The sequence below is a fragment of the Manihot esculenta genome, chromosome 6 (assembly GCF_001659605.2).
Source record: "Manihot esculenta cultivar AM560-2 chromosome 6, M.esculenta_v8, whole genome shotgun sequence".
Lineage (NCBI taxonomy): Eukaryota > Viridiplantae > Streptophyta > Magnoliopsida > Malpighiales > Euphorbiaceae > Manihot > Manihot esculenta.
Window position 1 is genome coordinate 21,449,869 of NC_035166.2, and position 22,247 is coordinate 21,472,115.

The following is a 22,247-nucleotide window of genomic DNA, read 5'->3' on the forward strand; positions in this document are numbered from 1 at the left end:
TGGATAAAAAGAAGCATCATAAATATCAGCTTTAAGAATCCCACAGGCCCCCCTCTCCGCACCCTTGCACCCCGTCACTTCCCAAATCCATAATTATATAGCCAGGGTAAAAAAAAAAAAAAGGAAGGAAAAGAATTAAAGGAACCAAGATCGAAATTATCCTTGGAATCGTCTAAAAAGGTTCAGGAAGATTGCATACCTACCTAGGTAGCCTTAAAAAATTTTGCATCAAGTATCCACCAGGTGTACTCAGAAAGAAGCACAGTAGTCAATAGCTACAGATCACACCAATCAACCCCTTTTTGGACGAGAATCATAAATTACAAGGCAAATAACAGTTTTGATGAATTTGTGTGAGAAGCAAAACCAAATTTGGGCTTCTTTACAGCTACAAGATTGGCCTGAGGCGAGGCATAACTGAACAGCAATAGGCAACAACAAACTTTAAAACCAATGTTTCAGGAAAAATTGAAACGAGGCAAGGCAATGGCAAAGCAATCAGAGAACTTTGAAGACCATTATGATATAAGGATTCCACATGAAATTCAGCTATTAGGATCTCATCATTTTTTTACTTTGCCTCAGTAAATAAGCCCAAACACATTAATACTATGCAATACAGCCTATCACATAGCTTCCATAAAACGCTAATTTTTCATGAATGAAAAAAAAAAGAGCTAATTTAATTGAATTTAGAACAATCAACAAGCTACAGTACCATATATAGACTATAAATTCTTAAAACCCCAATTCAAAATTTCAGATCTAAACAAATGAAAGCATAAAACTAGGAAAGCAAAGCAATCAGAGAACCTTTTCTAAATTTCAGATCTAAACAAATGAAAGCATAAAACTAGGAAAGCAAAGCAATCAGAGAACCTTTTCTTTCTCAAAAATCAGAGAACCTTGAATACCAATAAAACGAGATGCGATTCCACGCCAATATTCGGATTCAAAGAAAGTCATATCTTTGCTTTTGCTTTTCAAAAGGCTTAAACACAGAAAGACCAAAACGATTGTGAAAACATTTCAAAAAGAATAAACTTGCTTTTTGTTTAAAGCTAATATATTCTCTGCGCTGGAACATAATCACAAATAAACCGCACAGGTAGTTATGAGATTTGCCTGCAAATTTTTTGGTTTAAATTGCAGCTTATGATACGCTTTTCTCGTTAATTCCTTGAAAGCCTGTAACTTGAAGAATCAAGCAACTAGTTCATGCATTTGCGAAGAAACTTTAACTACTAATCACTTGCTATTTCAGTCATTCTATTACCTCAAATTCAGATATTTCCAGATGTTCAAGAAATTGATCCATCTAAAGAGCAAATTCTGAGCATATTTAACTGCAATCATTGTTCAATTGTGGCTTAAGATGGTTTTATAGTGTGCGCTCAAGGGTTTAGGGCTTTAATTGGGATTAGGGTTTTAATTGTTTGTTATTGGAACTGACAAAGAAGAGCCACGTGTGGATGGCGGGGTGAGAGGTGAACTTCGTGACAAGTACGACGTCGCGTTAGGTAATCACATTTAAAAGTATTTCCACGTCTTGAACAAGGAATATTCAATATCTCGAGATAAATAGTCGTATGAAAATTTTGTCCCTTGATATTCTTTGTTTAACCGTTTGTCTCTGCCATTTAAACATAAACATGGTCATTATTTGTGCAGGATAAATGAATTCACTGGTGAATTTTATAAAAAAAAAAAAAAAATCTGTGTTTTGACCAAATTGTCCAGAATGTCTCCTTTTTCATGTCCTCCACAACCTGCTCAAGCAGATCTTCTTTCTGCTTCCTTGGAGATCGTCGTCTTATTAAGGATAAAAACTAACTATAACAGTTTTATTTATTTTTAATATTTGAGTTATAGCTGTATACTTATCTTGTATTTAGTTAGTTGTAGATATTAAGGATAAAGACTAACTATAACAGTTTTATCTATTTTTAGTATTTGAGTTATAGTTGTATACTTATTTTTAGTATTTGAGTTATAGCTGTATACTTATCTTGTATTTAGTTAGTTGTAGACTTGTATTATATAAACTCCTGTAATACGTTCAGTAAATAATACAAAAACCCTTTTCTCTATATGGTATCAGAGCCGCAATCTGCTCTCACGAGTTTTCTAATCCAATTTTCTTAAACTTTAATTAATGGCTTCGTCATCTATTACTATTATTCAATTAAATGCTCCAACGCATTTTCCTATTAAACTTACTCAGGAGAATTTTCCTGTTTGGAGAAAACAGATCCAATCAACCTTAATTGATATTGATTTACTTGATTTTATTGATGGTTCACGGGTTGCACCATCACAATTTCTTTCTGAAAAAGACAAAACAGCCAACCCAGCTTTCGCCTTATGGTTTCGACAAGATCAAATCTTGATCAATGCTCTTTTAGGAAGTTGTTCCGATACTATTCAACCATTGATTTCTTCAGCCAATACTGCCAAAGAAGCATGGGATCGGCTTCACCAGAGTTTTGCTAATGTTTCTCGTTCTAGAATTTTGTCCTTAAAGACTAAATTAGCACAGAACTCTAAGGGAACCAAACCGATTGCTGTTTTTCTCAATGAGACTAAATTAGCACAGAATTTTGTTAGTACTTCGAAATATTGGTCTTCAGTCTATGTCTAACTATGTTTCTAGTTTTCATTGTACTTCCTGCTCTATAAGCAAGAGTCATAAATTACCGTTTTTGAGAATTCTCTTATTAGTAATAAGCCTTTGCAACTTGTTTATTCCGATGTTTGGGATCCTACACAAAAATCTATTGATGGCTATGAGTATTACGTTACATTTATTGATCACTATTCTAAGTATGTTTGGCTATATCCCATGAAGAAGAAATCTGATACTCATGATTTGTTTATCCACTTTCAGAAATTGGTTGAAAATTATTTTCACACTAAAATTGTTTATGTGTTCACTGATAATGGTGGGGAGTATTAAAAGCTTAAGCATCATTTTTTGTCTTGTGGTATTTCACATTATACAACACCTCTACATACGCCAGAGTATAATGGTACTGCTGAACGTCGTCATCGCTCAATAGTTGAAACAGGTCTTGCTATGTTACAATTTTCGTCTTTACCTTCTAATTATTGGTCTCATGCTTTCCAGGCTGCTGTTTATTTGCTTAATCGGTTGCCTTCGTCCGCTATTTCGTTTCAAACACCTTTCTCTAGATTGTTTGGTATGTCTCATAATTTTAAGAGATTGAAATATTTTGGTTGTCTTTGTTTTCCATGGCTAAGACCATATAATAATTCTAAACTTCAGTGTCGTTCATTGCCTTGTATTTTTCTTGGATATTCTCCAACTCAATCTGCATACAAATGTTACGATCCAAAGGCTAATCGTTTGTATTTGTCTCGTCATGTTCAATTTGTTGAGCATATTTTTCCATCTGAAACTTGCACTAGTTCTCATCAATTTACAGATTATTTTCGAGATGCTTCTTGTACAGGTTCGGCACAACAACAAAATTCATCACCTGTTGCACCAACTGTAGTTGCTTCGGTTCCATTGGCAATTTCTATTCCAAGTGATTCTGATTTGTTGGTTTCGAGTACTGGTTCAGAATCTATTACAGCATTATCAGCAGAATCTGATCAATCTGCCATGCCATTAATTAGTACTGAGACTCAACAAGTTGAACCTTTGATGACTGAATCTTCTACTGCTGATTTAGATTTGCCACTACCGATTGTTTCACAAGACTTAGTTCCAGCTCCTGTACAACGGCAGCAGCGACAAAGGAAGCCTAACTCAAAGTATTTTAATTCTTCTTTTATTAATCTTACAACTAAATATCCTTTACAGGATACACTCGAGCCAAGAACAGTTAAACAAGCTCTGGCAAGTTCACTTTGGCGGCAGGCGATGGATTCAGAGTACAATGCTCTTTTGCAAAATAAAACTTGGGAGCTGGTTCCGAGAGACAAACATCATCTTATTAGTTGCAAATGGGTGTTTCGAATTAAGCGTAAACCGGATGGTACTATTGATAAGTACAAGGCACGTTTGGTTGCCAAAGGATTTCTTCAGGAACTTGGGCGTGATTATTTTGATACATTTAGTCCGGTTACAAAACCGGTCACAATTCGGGTAGTTCTTACTCTTGCAATTTCTAAAAGATGGCAGTTAAGGCAATTGGATGTAAATAATGCCTTTTTACATGGCACACTTTATGAAGATGTCTACATGCAGCAACCTCCAGGATATGTGCAACCTGAGTTTTCTGATTATGTTTGCAAACTGAAGAAGTCTCTTTATGGTTTGAAACAGGCTCCACGAGCTTGGTATCTTGAACTTACTTCTTTTTTGCTCAAACTTGGTTTTCGCAAATCAAATGCTGATGCGTCCTTGTTTATTTTTTCCTCCAATGGGATTACTGCATATTTTCTAGTATATGTTGATGATATTGTACTTACAGGTAATAACAATTATTTTCTGAATACCTGTGTACAGAAGCTATCTGCTCAGTTCTCTATCAAAGATTTGGGAATATTAAATCATTTTTTGGGGATTGAAGTAATTTCTACAGCTGCAGGATTATTTCTTTCGCAACATCGACATATTGCTAATTTGTTAGACCGATTTAATATGGCTGGAGCTAAAGAGGTGAATACTCCTATGTCTACAGGAGACAAGCTGATCTTAAATGATGGTTCTAGTTCGACTGATTCCACCGTATATCACCAAATTGTTGGATCTCTTCAATATTTGGCAATTACGCGTCCTGATGTTTCTTTTGCAGTGAATCGGCTGTCACAGTTTATGCATGCACCGATGCAAACTCATCTTCAAGCACTGAAACGTGTTTTGCGATATCTCAAAGGAACCATACATTATGGCTTATTTCTCAATCGAAATTCCACTCATACTCTGTTTGCCTTCTCTGATTCTGATTGGGGTGGTGTCCTTGATAATGGGCGGTCTACAACTGCTTATGTTCTATATCTTGGTTCTAATATTATCTCTTGGAAATCTAGTCGGCAAAAGACTGTCTCACGATCTTCTACAGAGGCTAAGTACAAAGCCTTAGCCAATGCTGCAGCAGAGGTATTTTGGGTTCAAAGTTTATTACAAGATTTGGGAGCACCAATATCACAACCACCAGTCCTTCATTGTGATAATCTTGGTGCGACTTACTTCTACGCCAATCCAATCTATCATACTAGGATGAAGCATCTTGCACTGGATTACCATTTTGTTCGCGAGAAAATTAATGCTGGACAGTTAAGGGTTCTTCACATAAGTTCAAAAGATCAAGTTGCTGATGTGCTTACAAAGGCTTTGGGAAGAACTCAGTTTTGTTACTTTAGAACCAAGATTGGAGTCTCCAATGGCGCCTCAATCTTGCGGGGGCGTATTAAGGATAAAGACTAACTATAACAGTTTTATCTATTTTTAGTATTTGAGTTATAACTGTATACTTATCTTGTATTTAGTTAGTTGTAGATATTAAGGATAAAGACTAACTATAACAGTTTTATCTATATTTTTAGTATTTGAGTTATAGCTGTATACTTATTTTTAGTATTTGAGTTATAGCTGTATGCTTATCTTGTATTTAGTTAGTTGTAGACTTGTATTATATAAGCTCATGTAATACGTTCAATAAATAATACAAAAACTCTTTTCTCTATACGTCTTTCTTCTAACATGTCTGCTATTAGTTTTATTATTCTCGTCTGGTTCTGCACATGATAATTCGTATACATGCAGTTCAAATTGTATAAATCAGAATTTGCTTGCTTTAGAAATTTTATGATATTTATAAATGAAAGATCAGCTTCATTAATTGCCTTCATGCATCTGTGAAAAGATGTGCCTGGAATATTCAAAGGGAATTTCATAAGTCCTTCAAAGAAATTGGTGAAACTTTTAGCTAAATTTTCTACTGGTGAATTTTCAGCTTCATAACCAAACAATCCTCCCGCAGTGAAATCAAATATCATCTGCAGTTCACAAAACATGAAAAGTTGCCATTAGTCACCTAATAATTAATGAGAAAGCTCAGAGTAATTAATAATTTACTTAGGCTATGTTTGGTTGGGGTTATTTAGCAAGAGATAGAGAACTTTCCGAAAAATATTATGAACTGCTACTTTCCCTCTACAATTTCCCTCCCCAACCCAAGTAATTTTAAGTTACTTATTCTTATTTTTTATTTTATCTTTTTTATTTTTTTATAATTAAGCATTTAGATAAAAATTAATAGAAAATTAAAGATTATATTTTGATAGATAATGATAGTGTGAAAAATTTCATGATATAATTTTATTTAAGTTATATATTCATTCAAATAAAGAAAGAAATTAATTAAATTAAATATAAACATTTTTTATATTTTATGATAATTTTTATTATTATTATAAAAAAAAATTATATCTTGAGTATTATGTGAGTTGAATATTTACTTTTCAAGATTTAAGTATTTGGTTAATATATAATTTTTTCTATTAAATTGAATGATATATTTTAAATATTATACATATATTTAAAATAGAAATATTTATGTCATTTTTATATATAGTCACACTCTATTTATTTTTTGAAAATTTAATATGCCAAAAGACATTCAAATTATACTTTCCTGCCTTTTCAGAGAATTATCTTTTCCTGCAAGTGTGCTCTTCAGGAAATTAACTTCCCTAAAATTACCATTTCGAACCAAACCAGAACTTGCTTAGGCCAATCCTGCAAGCTTCTGCTTATGGTATTCTCTAAAGCAGGCATGAGGTCAGCTTTGAGTCTCTCAGGGCCAAAGTAACCCAAAATCAAGTTTCTGAGATACTTATGTATGTACTGAACTGAAATGATGGACGTATACATCCTGGCGAAGAAGCTTAGCAAAGGAATCCAAGTACCATCGTTCTACTAACTTCCTTTCTTGCAGAAGGAGGTAATAGCTGAAGTCAGGGTCCGATGACACCACAACCGGTCGACCAGCCAAGCTGGGCTTGAACAGCGGCCCATATCTAAAACCAAAGGAACAAGGAAAGTTGAAGCAAAAAATTCTAACAGATTTTAATCGACAATTTGATGGATATTATGAATTCTTTGTGGTTACCTTTCTATTCTCTTCTTCATAAAAGGTGGGACGTCCAGTGCGTTGCATGTCTTGATAAACTCGAAGGTCTCCCCTATAAGAGGGAAGCCAATATAGAACCAGGAGGCAAGTTGCCACTACATTTTGGGTTCCTCCACCTGTAAATCCAATGTGTGACTCCTACAACTACCACAGCTACAACGTAAACCCAATAAGGCCACATCTCTCTTGATTTCTCTGAACAAAAATCTATGGGAAGAAGAAGAAGGCTTATGGTGAGGAGACACTAGCTAGTAGCTGATCTTTATATAGCGAAGCTACATGCCCATTACTTTAATTGGACTGGGCCATTGGGAAGCTGAGACTTATTTAAGACAAAATTAGTCGAACACTAATATAACCTGATTCGATTTGAGTGAGGGAGAGACAAATGCTTCATTCCGATCATGTATCTGTCAAATTATGAACCTCTTTTTGACCTGGCTCATCAGGTTTTTAGACCTGTTCATCACTCCAGATTCCTACTATGTCCATGTCCGTGCATTTAGATTTTTGAAAATTTTTTGCATAGATCAAGCAAGTTCTCTTTCCCGAGTTCTGATAGGACTGTAATCGAATTAAGTCGAGCGGAGTCAAATATTAATAAATGCAATTTAATTAAAAAATAAACTTAAAAGATCAAGTTCGAATTCCGAACTCGACTCAGTTTATAACTGAATTCATAAAATAAATATTAAATTCGAACTCAATAATAAACTTGTTTATCATATTAACAAGCTAACTCAAATTCCAGTTAAAAAACTAAAATTTAAATTCATTTAATTTCAAATTTAAACTCGATTATATTATAAATATATTTAATATAATTTAAATTCATTTAAATTATAAATAAATTAAAAATAAAAATTAAATTATAAAGTTTCCTATACTGTAATTTTTATGATTTTTACTTGTTCTTTCTTTTTTTATTTATACTATTAAACTAATTCAAAATATTATAATTTATAATTAATTTAATATTATTAAATTAAATTTTACTAATATTTTAACACTTTTCTCTTTTTTATGCTATGCTCAATAAATGTTTGTAATTTTTAATTTTAAAATATTAATTTTTTGATATAAAACTATTGAAAAAAAATAAGAATTAATTCATCGATTTTTGAAAATACATTTAAAAATTTATAAAGTTTTAAAAAATTTATTAATGATAAAAAATTAATAATTAAAATTAATTAATAAATTTTTTAAAATTGATAAATGAGTTTTTTTTTATATTATAAAAATATAAATAATAAATTTTCCTAAAAATAATATACATTATGATTAAAAGTAATATAGGTAAAGACTATGAAAATGTATATGCCTGCTTGTCTTCTTTTTCTCATCGGTTTGATGAAAGAAAACATTAATTAAGTGGGATTAGAGTTATTATAGAATTACACCTTTTCACATGGAGTTAATAAAATAGAGTTAATTGCTAATGAAATAGTTTTTCATAATGTTGGATTTAATATTGGAAATGAAATAAATCAGTGTAGTCCAAGATGCTGATGGTAGATTTATGGCGGTTAAAGCAGGCTGTTTTTGCAGTCAGATGGAGGTTAAGTGCGCTAAGGCAATGACTTTTCCAGAGGCGTTGAGCTGGATTAAAGAGTGTGGATGGGATCGAGTTCTTTTCGAATCGGATGCTCAGGTTTTTGTTATGTTCATTAACAATGTTTCGTTAGATGATTTATCACCTTTTGATCTTTTAGTTCAAAATTATAAATTGTTTCAATCCAATTATGAAGAAGTAAGATGTGGTTTTATTCACAGGTCTGCGAATGATGTCGCTCATGTTCTAATAATATCGGCTCATTCTGAATCAGGTGAAAGAGTTTGAGCTCATATCTCTCCTTCTCATATAGTTTCTTTGATCATTTTAAGTTAAATGATATTTCTCTCATTTTTAAAAAAAAAATCAGTATATTAAACTAATATAAATTTGAGCTCAAAATTAAATAATAACTCAATAAAATTAATTATTAATCCCATAATATATAATCTATTTAACCCCTGCCAAAACATAGCTTGGGTTTTGAATTCCCATATTAAAGGATTAGAAAAAAATAGAAAAAAAATTATATAATTAGAAAAATCGACCCAAATAAAGTTAAAGTTATTTTTGTGAAGGCAAACCTCAGCTTAACACATGATCAATGTAAAATGTAATCTGCACTAAAAAATAAATATAATTACTTTATCAAGTGTTAGACCATTATTCAAATTTAAATTTGTAAGAACCAAAACCAAGTTAATTAATAATCTATATATCCAGTATCTAAGAAAAATAAATAATAAATTTAATTTTACAAGTTAATAGATAAAATTTTTAGTTAAAATTTACCTGTGTCTTTTAACTTTAGTTTTTATGAGTTATAACAATACTTTTCATTAATTTAAATTTAGTTCTTAAATTAAATTATAAAACCCATTTTAAAAATATTAGGAAATTTACTATTTTTGTGTCTAAATTTTATCACTTACTGTAATTCGATATCTCTATTGTAAAAATTAAATTACTTTAAGTATTTTTCAACAATGGCCTATTTATTTTAGAATTTATAGTTTAATTTATATTAAAATTAAATAATACTGATTTTATTATTTTTATTTTAAGATATATAATTTAATTTATATTAAAATAATAATACTTATAATATTGTATCATTAAAAAAAAAATATTTTCAAAGAAAAAAAAGAAAAGAAAGGGGAGGAGTTGCCACCAATTGAATCACTCACTAGTAGCCACGTAAAGAGCAGATCAAAGAGAAATAAAAAGGAAGATTTACAATTTAGTCTCTGGATATTGTCATTATTAATAAATTAGTCCCTATATTTTCAGAAACCTATTAAAATATCATTATTTTTTTTCTCCGTAAATAAAATAGTCTTTCCGTCTATTTCTGCCATTAAAAATATAGTAAAAGGCCAAATTACCTCCCTTCTTTTCCTTCTCCTCCTCCTCCCCCTCTCCCTCCTTCTTCGTTAATTCTTCCTCATCTTCTTCTTTAGTTTTTCTTATTCTTTAGTTCTTCTTCTTCTTCTTTGATTCTTTTTTTATTTTTCTTATTATTCTTCTTTTTCAAGGAGGATGAGATTTTTCTTCTTCTTTTTCTTCTTCATCATCTTCTTCTTTTTTTTTTTTCTTTTTCTTCTTTTTCTCCATCATCATCATCTTCTTCTTTTTTTTCTTTTTTTTAAGGAGGAGGAGGATGGACTATTTCGTTGAGGAGAAGGGACTATTTCGTTGACGATAAGAATGTTTTAATAGATATGAGAAAATATAAGAACGTTTTAATAAATTTTTAAAAATATAAAAACTGACTTGTTAATAATAGCAATATCCAAGAACTAAATAAGAGATTTTATATGAGGGCAAAATTGGATTTTAAAAATTTTTCCTCTCATCCTTTATTTATTTTTAACGGAAAAGATGACAGAATGACTATTTTGTTGACAGAAAGAAAATGAAGTTTTAATAGGTTTCTGAAAATGTAGGGACTGATTTGTTAATAATGGCAATACCTAGAAACTAAATTGTAAATCTCTCAAATAAAAAAAGATTGAATGGGTTGACTATTCAAATTTCTATATGTGGTTATTCTACTTCTGTATAATACAAGGATTCAAATTTCTTCAATACCAAATTTCCATTCCCAAATACTAAAAGAAAAAAAAAATACAATCAAAGAATTTATAATGATAAAGTGTCTCATTACAAGTGATTCATATGTTGGTGCCATGAATGGCATTGAAAAGAACAACTATGTGCAAGTGCAACAATGAAACACAATTGCAAAACACCCCAATTACAACATAAAAATTAGTTAGCAATCAGAAGTTCTCAAATTGGAGAGGTTCCTTATGCAACAAATATATGGCAACCACTGCAATTACTGCAACAAGAATTGCTTTAAAATTAAGTACTCTGTTAGTCTTGCCTGCCTGCTCTGTCTTATCCACTTCAAGCTTCGAAACCAAGTCACAACTTTCATCTGTGGGATGATGAGAACTCCCCTCTTCAATCTCATGTGGGTTTGCATCTTCAATCGCTTTATCCACCTGTTCAGAGATAGAATGAATATATCCAAGACGCTTCTCGAGCCAGAACACACAGTAATACAAGGTGTAGCAAGTAGAGATATTACAATTTTAAATCGCAGAGTAGAGAATGTAAGTGAAGAGCAGCAACTTCAGTTGATAATAAGAAATGAAGGTTAAAGGCCAGTTTTGGAGACTAATCATAATGATGGTTTTAAATGAAGCAATCCATTGAGTTAAGGAACTTATTTTGTGCATATGGTATACTGACATGCTCTCTGCATATATATATATCTATTCCTATGACAATTTTAATTATCTATATCTATTCTCAGTCATATGGTAGACTTAGTTCGGGTCACATATCCCAATACTCTTAAAAGGAAAAGAGCTTGACTGAGAATCCTTTCCCTCATTTCTTTTGTTACCAGCAATCATTACCTAATAACAACATCCTTCTTGAAAATATGGGACACCACAAAGTCAAAATCTTAAGGAGCCAAGGTCTGTCAATCACAAGTTACAGTAACCACTCTCTCATACAGTCTCTGTATTCTACATCTGAAGCCAACCAACACAAAACAACATTGCCTGTTCATCAACAGGGAGGATCTATAAGAGCATGTTTTTTGCCGAAATATCAAACTCTCATCAACCACATGAAATTGAAGGCATCAACTAGTTTAGTAAAAGATAACTTATTCCTACTCCAAAACTTGTTAATGTCACTCCAACTGCCATTCACTAGAGTAATGATTTTCGAGTGGGACTTTAGTAATTCTTTCTGGGTAACTAAGTTATAGCAATCATTCCACACCCAAATCTTTCCCTTCAAACCCAGGGTATGCAACCGAAGCAGCACAAGTTTTTTTTTTTTTGGGTGGAATGATAGTTGGAAGGCAGGGATAAGACTCTATGCAAGTGGCTTTTAGAAGAGGTTGATCTCTTATATACAATGTACATAATTGTTGTAAGATGCTCTTCAGCCTTTTCTACCAGCCTCTAGAGGAAAGAACTGAAAATTCACATGTGAACTCCCCCCAAAAAAAGTTAGTATATATTTATAATGTTCATGGGATTGCCATTTGTACCTTCTCAGACTAAGATTGCAAAAGTGAGAACTGAATGTATAACAAAGGTTATCCACATGTGAATCAAACAGCACTTTGAAGATGAGACCAGTAATAGCAGTTCCTAAGGTTTTCAAGGATCTAAAGGCCCTGGTCTGCATCGAGAATTCACAACTTGGAAAGGTAATAAATTGCCAGATATATGGATCCTTTACCACATCCTAGTATAAGAATGTTTAAACTTCCCACCCCATATGCATAAATCACTTCACGGTTCATTCAGTCCCTTATCTCTTATAATTCATTTTTTTTTCAGTAAAAAAGAAAATGGAAGGACCGGTTCAACTTCAAGCTAAGGTCAGACAAAAGAATTACAAGAACTTAAAAACCTTCATTTTCAACATAATCTAATAAACGAAATAATAACAATAACAATAATAAATAAATAAATATAAAAACAGATAAGATCCCAAAAAGTACCTGCCTGGGAACTTTTAGATAAGGACATTGCTTCCTCAGAAGCTTTTCCAAAAGTTTCATTAGATAAGTTGCTTTCTGAAAAGGGCACCTTTTTAACATCCACATCTCCATATTTGTGTATAATTGTATGAGCTTCACTTTTGGCATTTCTTAACTTCTCCACCAATAGTTTGTTTTCCCTCGTCAAAGAAAATAGCTGCACAAGACATGGTATATCAGCAAAAATGGAGATGAATGTTCTAGTCCTATAAGTCTGTTGTAGATGGCAGCATAAACTTACACTTTATTTGAAGAGAAAAGGCCAAATAAGGTAGATATCTCATGAAATCAGCGGTGCAATTGTGTTTTGCATACTAAAGGTCAATTAGCTAAGGCTAGTTAATGCAGTATGGGAAGATAAGGATCCTAATAAAATTTAGGGATCTTGTTTATCATAAAATTAGGAAATCTAGGAAGTTTGTTACTTTTAGCCATTAATATTATTATTATTTCCTAGTTTAGGTTATTTAGTATTCCTAATTAGTTAGGGTTCCTATTCCTGATTTGATTAGCTTTCAAAGCTCCATAAACAGGGCTAATGGGAACCATCACATTCACAGTAAAAGCTTTAGGGTATTACATGCTGCCTTTGAAAACCCTATTAACAATAATAATACGAGAGGCAATGAAACATTTAGCAGATGTCCAAATACATTATTAAGTTCCTACCATCAATTTGAAAGCAAATGATGCAACAAGCACTATAAAGTTACAGGTTCAGTTAGAATGCTTGTAGTAAACATGCAGCTAAGTTAATACCTGATTTTGGATGTGCTCCCTTTCTTTGGCTAGTTGCCTTACCGTATCCATGATAAGCCTTGTCTTCAGATCAATTTCCTTTGCACCTGCTGCTTTTGAGTTGTTTGCTTGATCCAAAGCAACCTCTAAGCTTTTCACTCTAGATCTTAAGAAACTTAATTCTTTACCAAGTTCCATATTTGTTTCAGATAATATTATACATTGCTCTTCCGTACTCTCGGTCTTATTTTCAGCTTTGGATACCTTTGATTTTAAATCTTCAATCAACGTTTCCATATCCCATATTGCAGAATACAACATGTTTTGTTGCTCTTGACTTACTTCAGAAGATACCTTTGAATGCTGCTGTTGGATTTCCAATTCCCTTACCTGCTTCTCGAGTAAGCTCACCTTTTTGTTATTACTATCTGCGCTACTTTTAAGAAAATTAATTTCCTCTGTCAGTTCCAAATTTGTATCTGTTAACTGTGTAACTTTGGCCTCTGCAATCTCAGCCCTACTTTCTGCTTCATAGATGTTATCTTTCAGAGTCTCAACTATATTTTCTAACTCACTAAGTTGTTCTTGAATATCTTCATTGAATTCATTTGCATGCTTTAGACATAATTCAGATCTTTTCAGCTGTTCCTCAAGTGAATTTACTTTTTCCATCAAAGTGGGCACTTCCAAGCTTTTGGTTACAGGTTCTGCAGTGCTAATCTCAAGCTTCCTCAAAGCAGTGTTTTTGGCATCTAACTGTCTTCTGCAATCTTCAAGTTCAGATTTTAATTCAGCTTCTCGTTGGAGTGAACCATTCAGATTAAATTGAACAATCTGAATTCGACCAACCAATTCCTTTGAGATCCCCATGAGCACCTCTGCAGCATTTTCTGCTTCTAAAAACCTTCCCCAAACGACTTCTGCAGCTTCCTCCATGCGAAAAGTTACTTGTTCCGTGTAATGCAGCTTTAATTTCAGCTGTTCTTCGCTCTGTCTTAGTTCAGATAATTTCTTCTCGAGATAAATTTCTCGTGCAAGAGACTTGTCCAACATTCCTAGAATATTTCTTTTTTGTTCAGCTGTCCTCCATTTTGCATCTGCATTAATATGTTGCAGTTGATTGTTGGCTGAAAACTCCAAGGACTTGTCTTCTTTCCCTGTCAATGGGGAAGTCTCCAACAGGTAAATAATGAGAAAGTAGAAAATTCTTAAATATTGGTTTTAAAATCAATAAATGTAACTTACAGTTCTCAAGTCTGAAAGTTGGAGAGGCGCTCTGCAACTTGATTGACTGCTTCTTCACCTCTGCAAGCCGCTCTTGAGTTTTGTACAATGATTCCTCAGTATCATGCAATTTCTCTCCCATGATTGTGACTAGTTCTGTTGAGTGTTTGTTTGAAAATATTTTATGACGAGCATCAACAATATCTGCTTGGATATTATCCATGAAATTCTCCACCTCTCTTACCTCAGAATCAAAAATACCAGATAGAAGATCAAACACCAGTGCCTTCTCAAAAGATGTTGTTGAGATGTAACTATTTTCCATGGCCACTACCTCTAGATCATCATCCCATGCCAATAGATGAATTAAAAGGCCATGCAAGTTTACCAATTTCTCAGACGAATACGCCAAGTCCGCATCTGCTTTGGTTCGAACTTCCATGAAACTTTCTATATCCCGTATGCCCCCTCCTTGGGATGAAAATCCTTCATGTCTTCTGTCAGATTCTGGATTGTCAATAGAGTAGTCATCCATCCTGCTGTTCAATTCCTTAAGCTTTTGTCGACAAGAAAGAACCAGAAATAAGCTTTTCATTAGGTCTTCCATAATAGTTCCTACTAACTGCAAATGGAGAGGGAGGAGGGGTACGGTTAAATAAAAAGTTTATAAGCAATGACAGCATAATCATGCAATCCCAAGCAGATACAACTATTTTTACTTCATCCAAATAGTAGGCAATGCTTAAAATCACTAAGATTAAATGGGAGAAAACAAGCACCATCAGACTTTCTGGCTATCACTGAATCAAAAAGACTCCCTGAAAAATGGTTGACCACATTGCCTTGTAATGTCAGAATGGACGGGCAAACATGCAGGCTGCAGCATTCCCTCATTACCAAAAAGAAAAAAAAAAATCCTGACATGAGTTAGTATGTTATCCATTCATTTAACGGTATGAGATCAGGATCTGCCAACCATAGCATCCAAATTCGAACCGGCCTAGCCTGTTCGACTAGAAAACTGGGACTACTCCCTTGGCTGGTCCAATTTATCCCTCAAAAACATTTTTTTAAAAGCCGATTAAAACTTAAAAACCTTTGAACCATCCAACCAACAAGGAAATTAGTCAACCCAGAACAGATTTAACAAAACCTTCTGGATTGGCCAAATAATTAATAAACCAATCAACTTGGACCGGATTTAATCGGTTGGAGGGATTTTCAGGAGGGCAACACTAAATCAATTTGACATGTAACCCTTCTTTGTTTTGTTTTTTATAATGAAAAAGTCAATGCCAATGCAAGAATTCGAACCACAAGCTCATGGTAGGCTTTACAGCTATTTGCCATTTGAACTACACCAAAACTTTTCATATTTTTCTTTCAATATATAATATGTATAATCTAAATTCCAAGTAAAATATTAAATTATTTATAAAATATAGCAAACTATATATTATGAAAATACACTATTTGTATTATTATTTCTTAAAAGATTACATGTCCCTGTGAAACCAAAAAAAAAAAAAAGATGACTCCTTTGCTAGTACAAGGAGTTGAACTTGAGGAAGCTTAATTAACTTCTATGCTTTAAGAACTTTTTTTTTAGAATATCCATATATGTACATGTATTAAATTATTTTATATAAAATATATCTTAGCTTTTAATGATGTCATTAAAATAATTAAACTTTTTCTGCTGTAGAATACTCCTCTAATAACTCTAATTATTTTAATATATGTCAATTTACTTGTAATTTTAAATAGAACTTTGTAATTTTAATAATTTGCTTACAAAATAGGTCGAGTTATTCAATTTGATATAGTTTCATAATTTGATATTTATTGAATAGTATACATGATTAATAGTATATAAGTTGAATCCCCTTGAACCTTAAACTATTCTATCTTCACCGGTCCAAAGACTAGACAGGTTTGAAATCCTTTCAGCCAACACACAAATTTGTTCTTTCTACCTTTAAACACTGGAATAGAAGTACCATGCCAACAGCAGATCTCCTATATACAAGAATCAAGATTTACTACATAACTTTTGAATTTTCTTTCTTTTCATCTTGGACTTTGTAAAAGGGAACTCTCAACCAGCAAACTAGAAAGCATCTGATCACTGGAAGCTCACTTAACCCCCTCTTATATTTCATGTTCACAGTCCATCATCTATGGATTTTGACTACTGATAATGAAAACATTTCCACAAAACTCAACCACATCCATTGATACAGGACGCTTCACAGTCGACTAGCATTGGGGGGGAAGATACACAAGAAATAGGATAAACAGAAAGTGTTACAAGTGATGGGAGGTCAAATGACCAACTGAATAAAATAGTGAACCAAGTAGTCAGATGCCAGCAGGTGAAAGGAGGTTTGGTGTCTGACTGAATAAGGAAGGGAAAGGAGGAAGGCTAATTAGATGAAAACAAGCGTGATCGAAGATCTCCCTACTTACATGGATTTACCAGCAATTAGTTCTTATAAATCCCAAGATTATAGAAACATAAATAGATTAATTCAATGCCAGATCTCTTGTAATTTCTAATTATATCCTTTCAGCATATAATTTAAAGCTACAAAGTGAATGAGAAGGTGTGCAAGAATTCAGATCATAATTTAATTTCTTTGTTAGGGTTGCTAGCTCCCTCTTGAGCTTGCAAAGGTTAGAGCTCCCTCGTCAAGGTCACAGTCGCGCCATAGCTCAGGAAAAGAACAAATTTATCCCCTTTCCTTTAAGATCGTCCCTTGATGTGATTCTTAGCCTGGGACCTTGTCAATCCACCTCAGATGTAATAATTAAAACTCCTTAATTCCTACATTTGCAGGACTGTAATAAACCAGTCCTTATTTTTTCCAGTTTCCTGCTACCTTTTACTTCACATTCAAAAACTTAATTGTCTGGCTATTTTCAGTTCATTGGGAAGATCTCGCTTGACATAAACTAGTTTGAAATGAAATTGAACTCCACTATTGCATCCCCATCCTTTATTACCACATGATTACAAACAAACCACCAACTCTATAACTAATGAGCTATGCTAGGATCTCTGGGAACTCCAAAAACTCATTAAACTATAACAATTAAGTAAAGCAAATTCTTATGTTAAAATTATAAGATCCAACAAATACTACGTAAAAAGTCTAACAAGTCCAAAGAATTCATATTTCATCAAAAAGCCACTTACCCACGTATCAAAAAAAAATCAAATAAACAATGAACATGTGGTGAAAAATAGCTGAAGACTGCAGTGTACAGCAGAGAGAATTTTTCTTTTTTTAAGTAAGAACTATGAACATGTACAGCTAATCAGTGAATTGGGGTTTTAAAAAAGCAGTTTACCAGAGAGAAATATTTGATGGGTCTTTCTGAGTTGTGAAGAACAAAGAGGAATTGAAGTCGATCCACTTCCAGCTCCAACAGAGAGGGAAGAACCGAAAAGTTGCAGTCTTTAACTACCTCTTACTTCATAAAACCGTTGATTTACTGGGATCTGTGTGTGTGTGTGGGTGGATTAAGGATTGAGTGATTAAGTCTAAAATGAGCCGCGGAGGACCGGCAAGTCAACGTAAAAAGTTAGCCATCCTTGCTGGTAGTTCAATGAAAGGCCCAGGGTGGCGCACGTTAGACAGCGCCAGAACCATGATTGAATTATTGCGCAAGTACTGACGCTCCTGCCAAAGGAAACTTGTGCGTATGTACAAAGTGTCACGTTCTTAACGAAATAAAACAATAACCCATTTAACACTGTTTTTGCTTTTAAAACTCTTTTTCTTAATTGTCATTAAGTTTTTTACTATATAAATTTAATTATTTAATCTTTATTTTTTTAAAATCTAATAATACTCGGCTTGTTTTGTAAATTTTCATTAATTAATCCACGTTATTTTAAAAATCAATAGTTAATTCATCCAAAAAATTGGGTAGTGGTGAGTATAATAAACAGCACTGTGGTGTGGGCTTCAAGAGAAATGGACATTGGATTTTGTCAATGCTGGGCTTGTCCATTTTGGCCCTTTTCATTCATCTATCTCGAAACTCAGTTCTATCATCACCCAATGCACGTGGGTACCTTGCAAAGGGCACTCCTTCACTCTAGGGCAGTATTACTTCTAGCCAAGGCTTTAATTTGGTTAAGGGACAAGTAAGATGGAACATTTTATGAATCAAGTTTAGCTTGTGTTTTATTTAGATATAAAATTAGTCAAAATTATTACAAGGTTTATTTTGATTGTGTATCAAAATAAATTGGGTTTTTCCAAAATTTTATAATATTTCAAAATTAAAAATAAAAATAATTATTTAGATATAAAATTTATGGCGTAGTGCATTATTAGATGCATTGGGAGCTTATAATTGGTCAAATATAAAAAATAATAATAATAAGAAGGGTTGATGTTAAAAATAGAGAAAGGACAAATGACATTAAACATTTGAACAAAGCAACGACCAATGGTAGGAAATATTTGGCAATCATCATTTGGCAATGATAATCAACGTCGTTTGATGGTGGGACAATTTAGGCAATGGACCACAGGATCGCTACCAATTAGCCCAAAGGGGACCATCACCACTCACCAATCCATCAACGGTTGGTTAGGCGTGATAATTGTGGGCTTCCGTGGCCCATCATAAGTACTACCTAACCTTTGATTTGTGGTCCATTTCCTTCATATGTGAAAGGTCTGTACTATGTACCCTGAAAAATTAAAAATAAAGATAAACGTTGTTTCTTATTAATTAAAATTAATTATTATAAATATAATTATTTTCTTATTAATTATATTAATTTTCTTTCAAAATATTTTATATAGTTAAAATAAAAATTTTTATCCTTAAATTGATCTTATAAAAAAATTAGTAATTGTATTAAATTTTATTTTTATAATTATTTTATATATATATATATATATATTTTTTTTTTTTAATTAGAGAACGAGGATTGGAGAATTTATTTGAGACTATCATATTTACTCGGATGTACTTACCATTAAAAAAGAGAATGTTTATTTATTTTTTATTATTATTATTTTAAATTTTATTAAATTAATTAATTAAAAATTTCAACTTAAATAAAAACCAACATATAGAAATGCAAGCACGTGGATTACATAGAGTGAAAGAGATACCAAGAAATGCACGACATTGGCTTTTAAACTTTACCTTGTGAAGATCAATGTGTCAAAACCATTTATGGAATGCCGACAAGACTTAGAAAACCCTAATTTAGAAATCCACAAATACAAAACCCTAAATAATAATACACCCACAAAATACAAAACCCTAATCTGGAAATCCGTCCTGATCATTTCCTGCTTAGACATGGATGTTTAACTAATTAATCTAACTTCTCAACTCTCTCTGAAATGGGTGAAAGGCAACAAGTTTTGTCATGCCCTTTCATGTTGCACAAAATCTGTGCATGGTCAACTCAACTTTAGCACCATAGACTCTATGGGAAAAAACACAAAATAAACCTTAATTTGTATTGCTATACAATTCTAGAAAGAGGATTTTTTTTTTCTTTATCTAAAGAAATAAAAGAGAAAAAATAAAATAAGGATTTTTATAATATAATTACTTTATAAAAAATGCATCATCTTATATAAATATATAAAATAAAAAATACAAATTTTTTATAGATTTTATTTTAAAATTTTGTATAATTTTACAAAAACTCATTTAAATATTTTTCTTTACCACCCGAATAATGCCGAATGAGAATTTTTTTTTTTCAGACAATGAATTTTGCATATGATCGAGACTTGACAAATTACCTACCAAGGCATAATCAATGTAGGAAATGCCATAAACACTTCCAATAGTACTATGAGATCAATATTTTATTTTATTTATTTATTTCATATGATATTTGGATAATCATATGCATATTTGAGGGGACAAAGAGTTTGGAATAGTAGGCTATTCCTTTATCACAATTCTTCCACTCAAGGCCAAGGGGTCCCATAATAACTCAACTTTCTTACTAACACATGGGAGAGGGAGTGGGTTTTTTTTTTCTTTTTTTTATTTATTTTGGGTGGTTGGAGAGAGTGGCAAAGGTCCTTGCATTTTCAAGAGGCATCTTCTGATAAAGAAAGAAAGAAAGAAAAAAGGTTGGATCATATTATGAAATTAGGGTTTTGGAGAAAAGTGAAACAAAAAGGACTAGAAAAGTTTGATAACAATCACTCAACAACATGCACCTCATCATTGTTCTTTGCAATGATGTTTGCATGAAATTCATACAAAATTGAAGCCGATTTATCATGCACTTTGTAGACCCATCTAACATTCTAATCTTTCCTTTCCACCCACAAATTTCAATTTTTCATAATGTATAATAGTATATTCTAATAAATAATTTTTTAAATTTATAATAATGATTATATTTATCATACATACAATATTAAATATATAAAATAATTAATAATTTTTTTATAAGTGATGATCATTAAAATTTAATAAATGATAGGATTAGAGTATGTATGTGTGAACTTAATTAGTCTAATACACTCTTTCTCCTCTTTTTTATCCCTTTTCTTTTTATCTTTTTGCGGCGCATAATTGTTATCTTGCATCCATACATCTTGTTATTTCTATTCAGAACCGTATGTACGAATATATTATATATTTTCTCATTATCAGACGATTATTTAATATTTTTTAGTATCGTGCAGATACGATTATGGATATTTAGGATCGACTGCCCTATGAATTCATCATTTTTAAATGAGCTGCACTTCTTTTACGTGGATTTAATTTGGCTTATCCGAATGAAATTTAAACTGCAAGCTAATAATCCTACTTGCATATAGAATTTGAATGGGCTATCGCTTCGCCTTTAATATGGGCTCGATCGCAATCCAAATATAAAAGCGCAACGATTAATTTAATTATGCTTTGTGAAGTAATATATATTAAAGAAGGGGTTTGTAGGCAGCTAAATTATTATGTTTTAGCATGCTTTAAGTAAAATATAAGATGCATGATAATTAAGATTGGGTACGACCAATATATATAAACATACAGTGAATGTAATAAATGGTTAAGTACAGTAATAGATTGGCATAATATAATTAAAATCTCAAACGTGCTTACTTTAATTGATTAAAGCTCACCACTTTATTATTAGTACTTGTCGTAATCAATGATTCTTCTGTTTAAGAGATATGGAATCCCCAACTCTCATCCCATGTTGAATATGGTAATGGTAGCACTAGCCCTTGCTTATTTTTAGCTTTCCCAAAAGGAGACCCTTCATTGTCCATTATTTTAATCATCTTCAAATATTTGTTATTACATAATACAAAATACCAAAATTCAATTTTATTTGTTATTTGAGATTTATTGATCTTCATTTATCCAATGTACCTAGTAAAACCAACCCAATCAATACAAATCATTTTCCCTCTTACATGGTTTATTTTCTAAATCCTAGGGTTAAGCAAAGATTAGGGTTTAATAAAGAAAAGTGGGAAGAGATTCCATTATTTTAGTAAAGCTTAGGTGTTTGAGATTGCAAGTCCCAAGG

General features: G+C 32.2%; 1 protein-coding gene, 1 long non-coding RNA gene and 1 other non-coding gene across 5 annotated transcripts; all 3 read right to left on the reverse strand.

Moving 5' to 3' along the window:
* Window positions 1-493: 493 nt before the first annotated feature.
* LOC122723923 lies at window positions 494-573 on the reverse strand. The gene has a single exon (XR_006351118.1). It is a non-coding gene; the product is annotated as a small nucleolar RNA R160 (small nucleolar RNA).
* Window positions 574-745: 172 nt separating this feature from the next.
* On the reverse strand, window positions 746-1,492 carry LOC122723896. The gene is made up of 2 exons (XR_006351070.1): window positions 880-1,492; window positions 746-813 (listed from the first exon to the last, which is right to left on the reverse strand). It is a non-coding gene; the product is annotated as an uncharacterized LOC122723896 (long non-coding RNA).
* Window positions 1,493-10,789: 9,297 nt separating this feature from the next.
* Window positions 10,790-18,416, reverse strand: LOC110617286 (WPP domain-interacting tail-anchored protein 2). 3 transcript variants are annotated; one of them, XM_021759981.2, is made up of 5 exons: window positions 18,056-18,416; window positions 14,723-15,257; window positions 13,499-14,634; window positions 12,705-12,896; window positions 10,790-11,171 (listed from the first exon to the last, which is right to left on the reverse strand). In XM_021759981.2, exons 2-5 carry the CDS (start codon window positions 15,234-15,236, stop codon window positions 10,944-10,946), a joined length of 2,070 nt encoding a protein of 689 aa, XP_021615673.1. In that variant the 5' UTR covers window positions 15,237-15,257; window positions 18,056-18,416; the 3' UTR covers window positions 10,790-10,943. The 3 variants fall into 3 exon arrangements, with proteins under 3 accessions (XP_021615673.1, XP_021615672.1, XP_021615674.1); XM_021759980.2 differs by having other exon boundaries at window positions 14,723-15,323; window positions 18,056-18,399; XM_021759982.2 differs by having other exon boundaries at window positions 12,701-12,896; window positions 14,723-15,323; window positions 18,056-18,398.
* Window positions 18,417-22,247: the final 3,831 nt, after the last annotated feature.

Excerpts from the sequence above, each read along its gene's own strand:
- LOC110617286 (XM_021759980.2), bottom strand. The coding sequence starts at position 15,308 with ATGGAAGACCTAATGAAAAGCTTATTTCTGGTTCTTTCTTGTCGACAA. Across the intron at positions 14,635-14,722 it reads AACTTTCAGACTTGAGAACT|GGAAAGAAGACAAGTCCTTG; the intron begins GTAAGTTACATT and ends CCCCATTGACAG. Across the intron at positions 12,897-13,498 it reads GGGAGCACATCCAAAATCAG|CTATTTTCTTTGACGAGGGA; the intron begins GTATTAACTTAG and ends TGTCTTGTGCAG.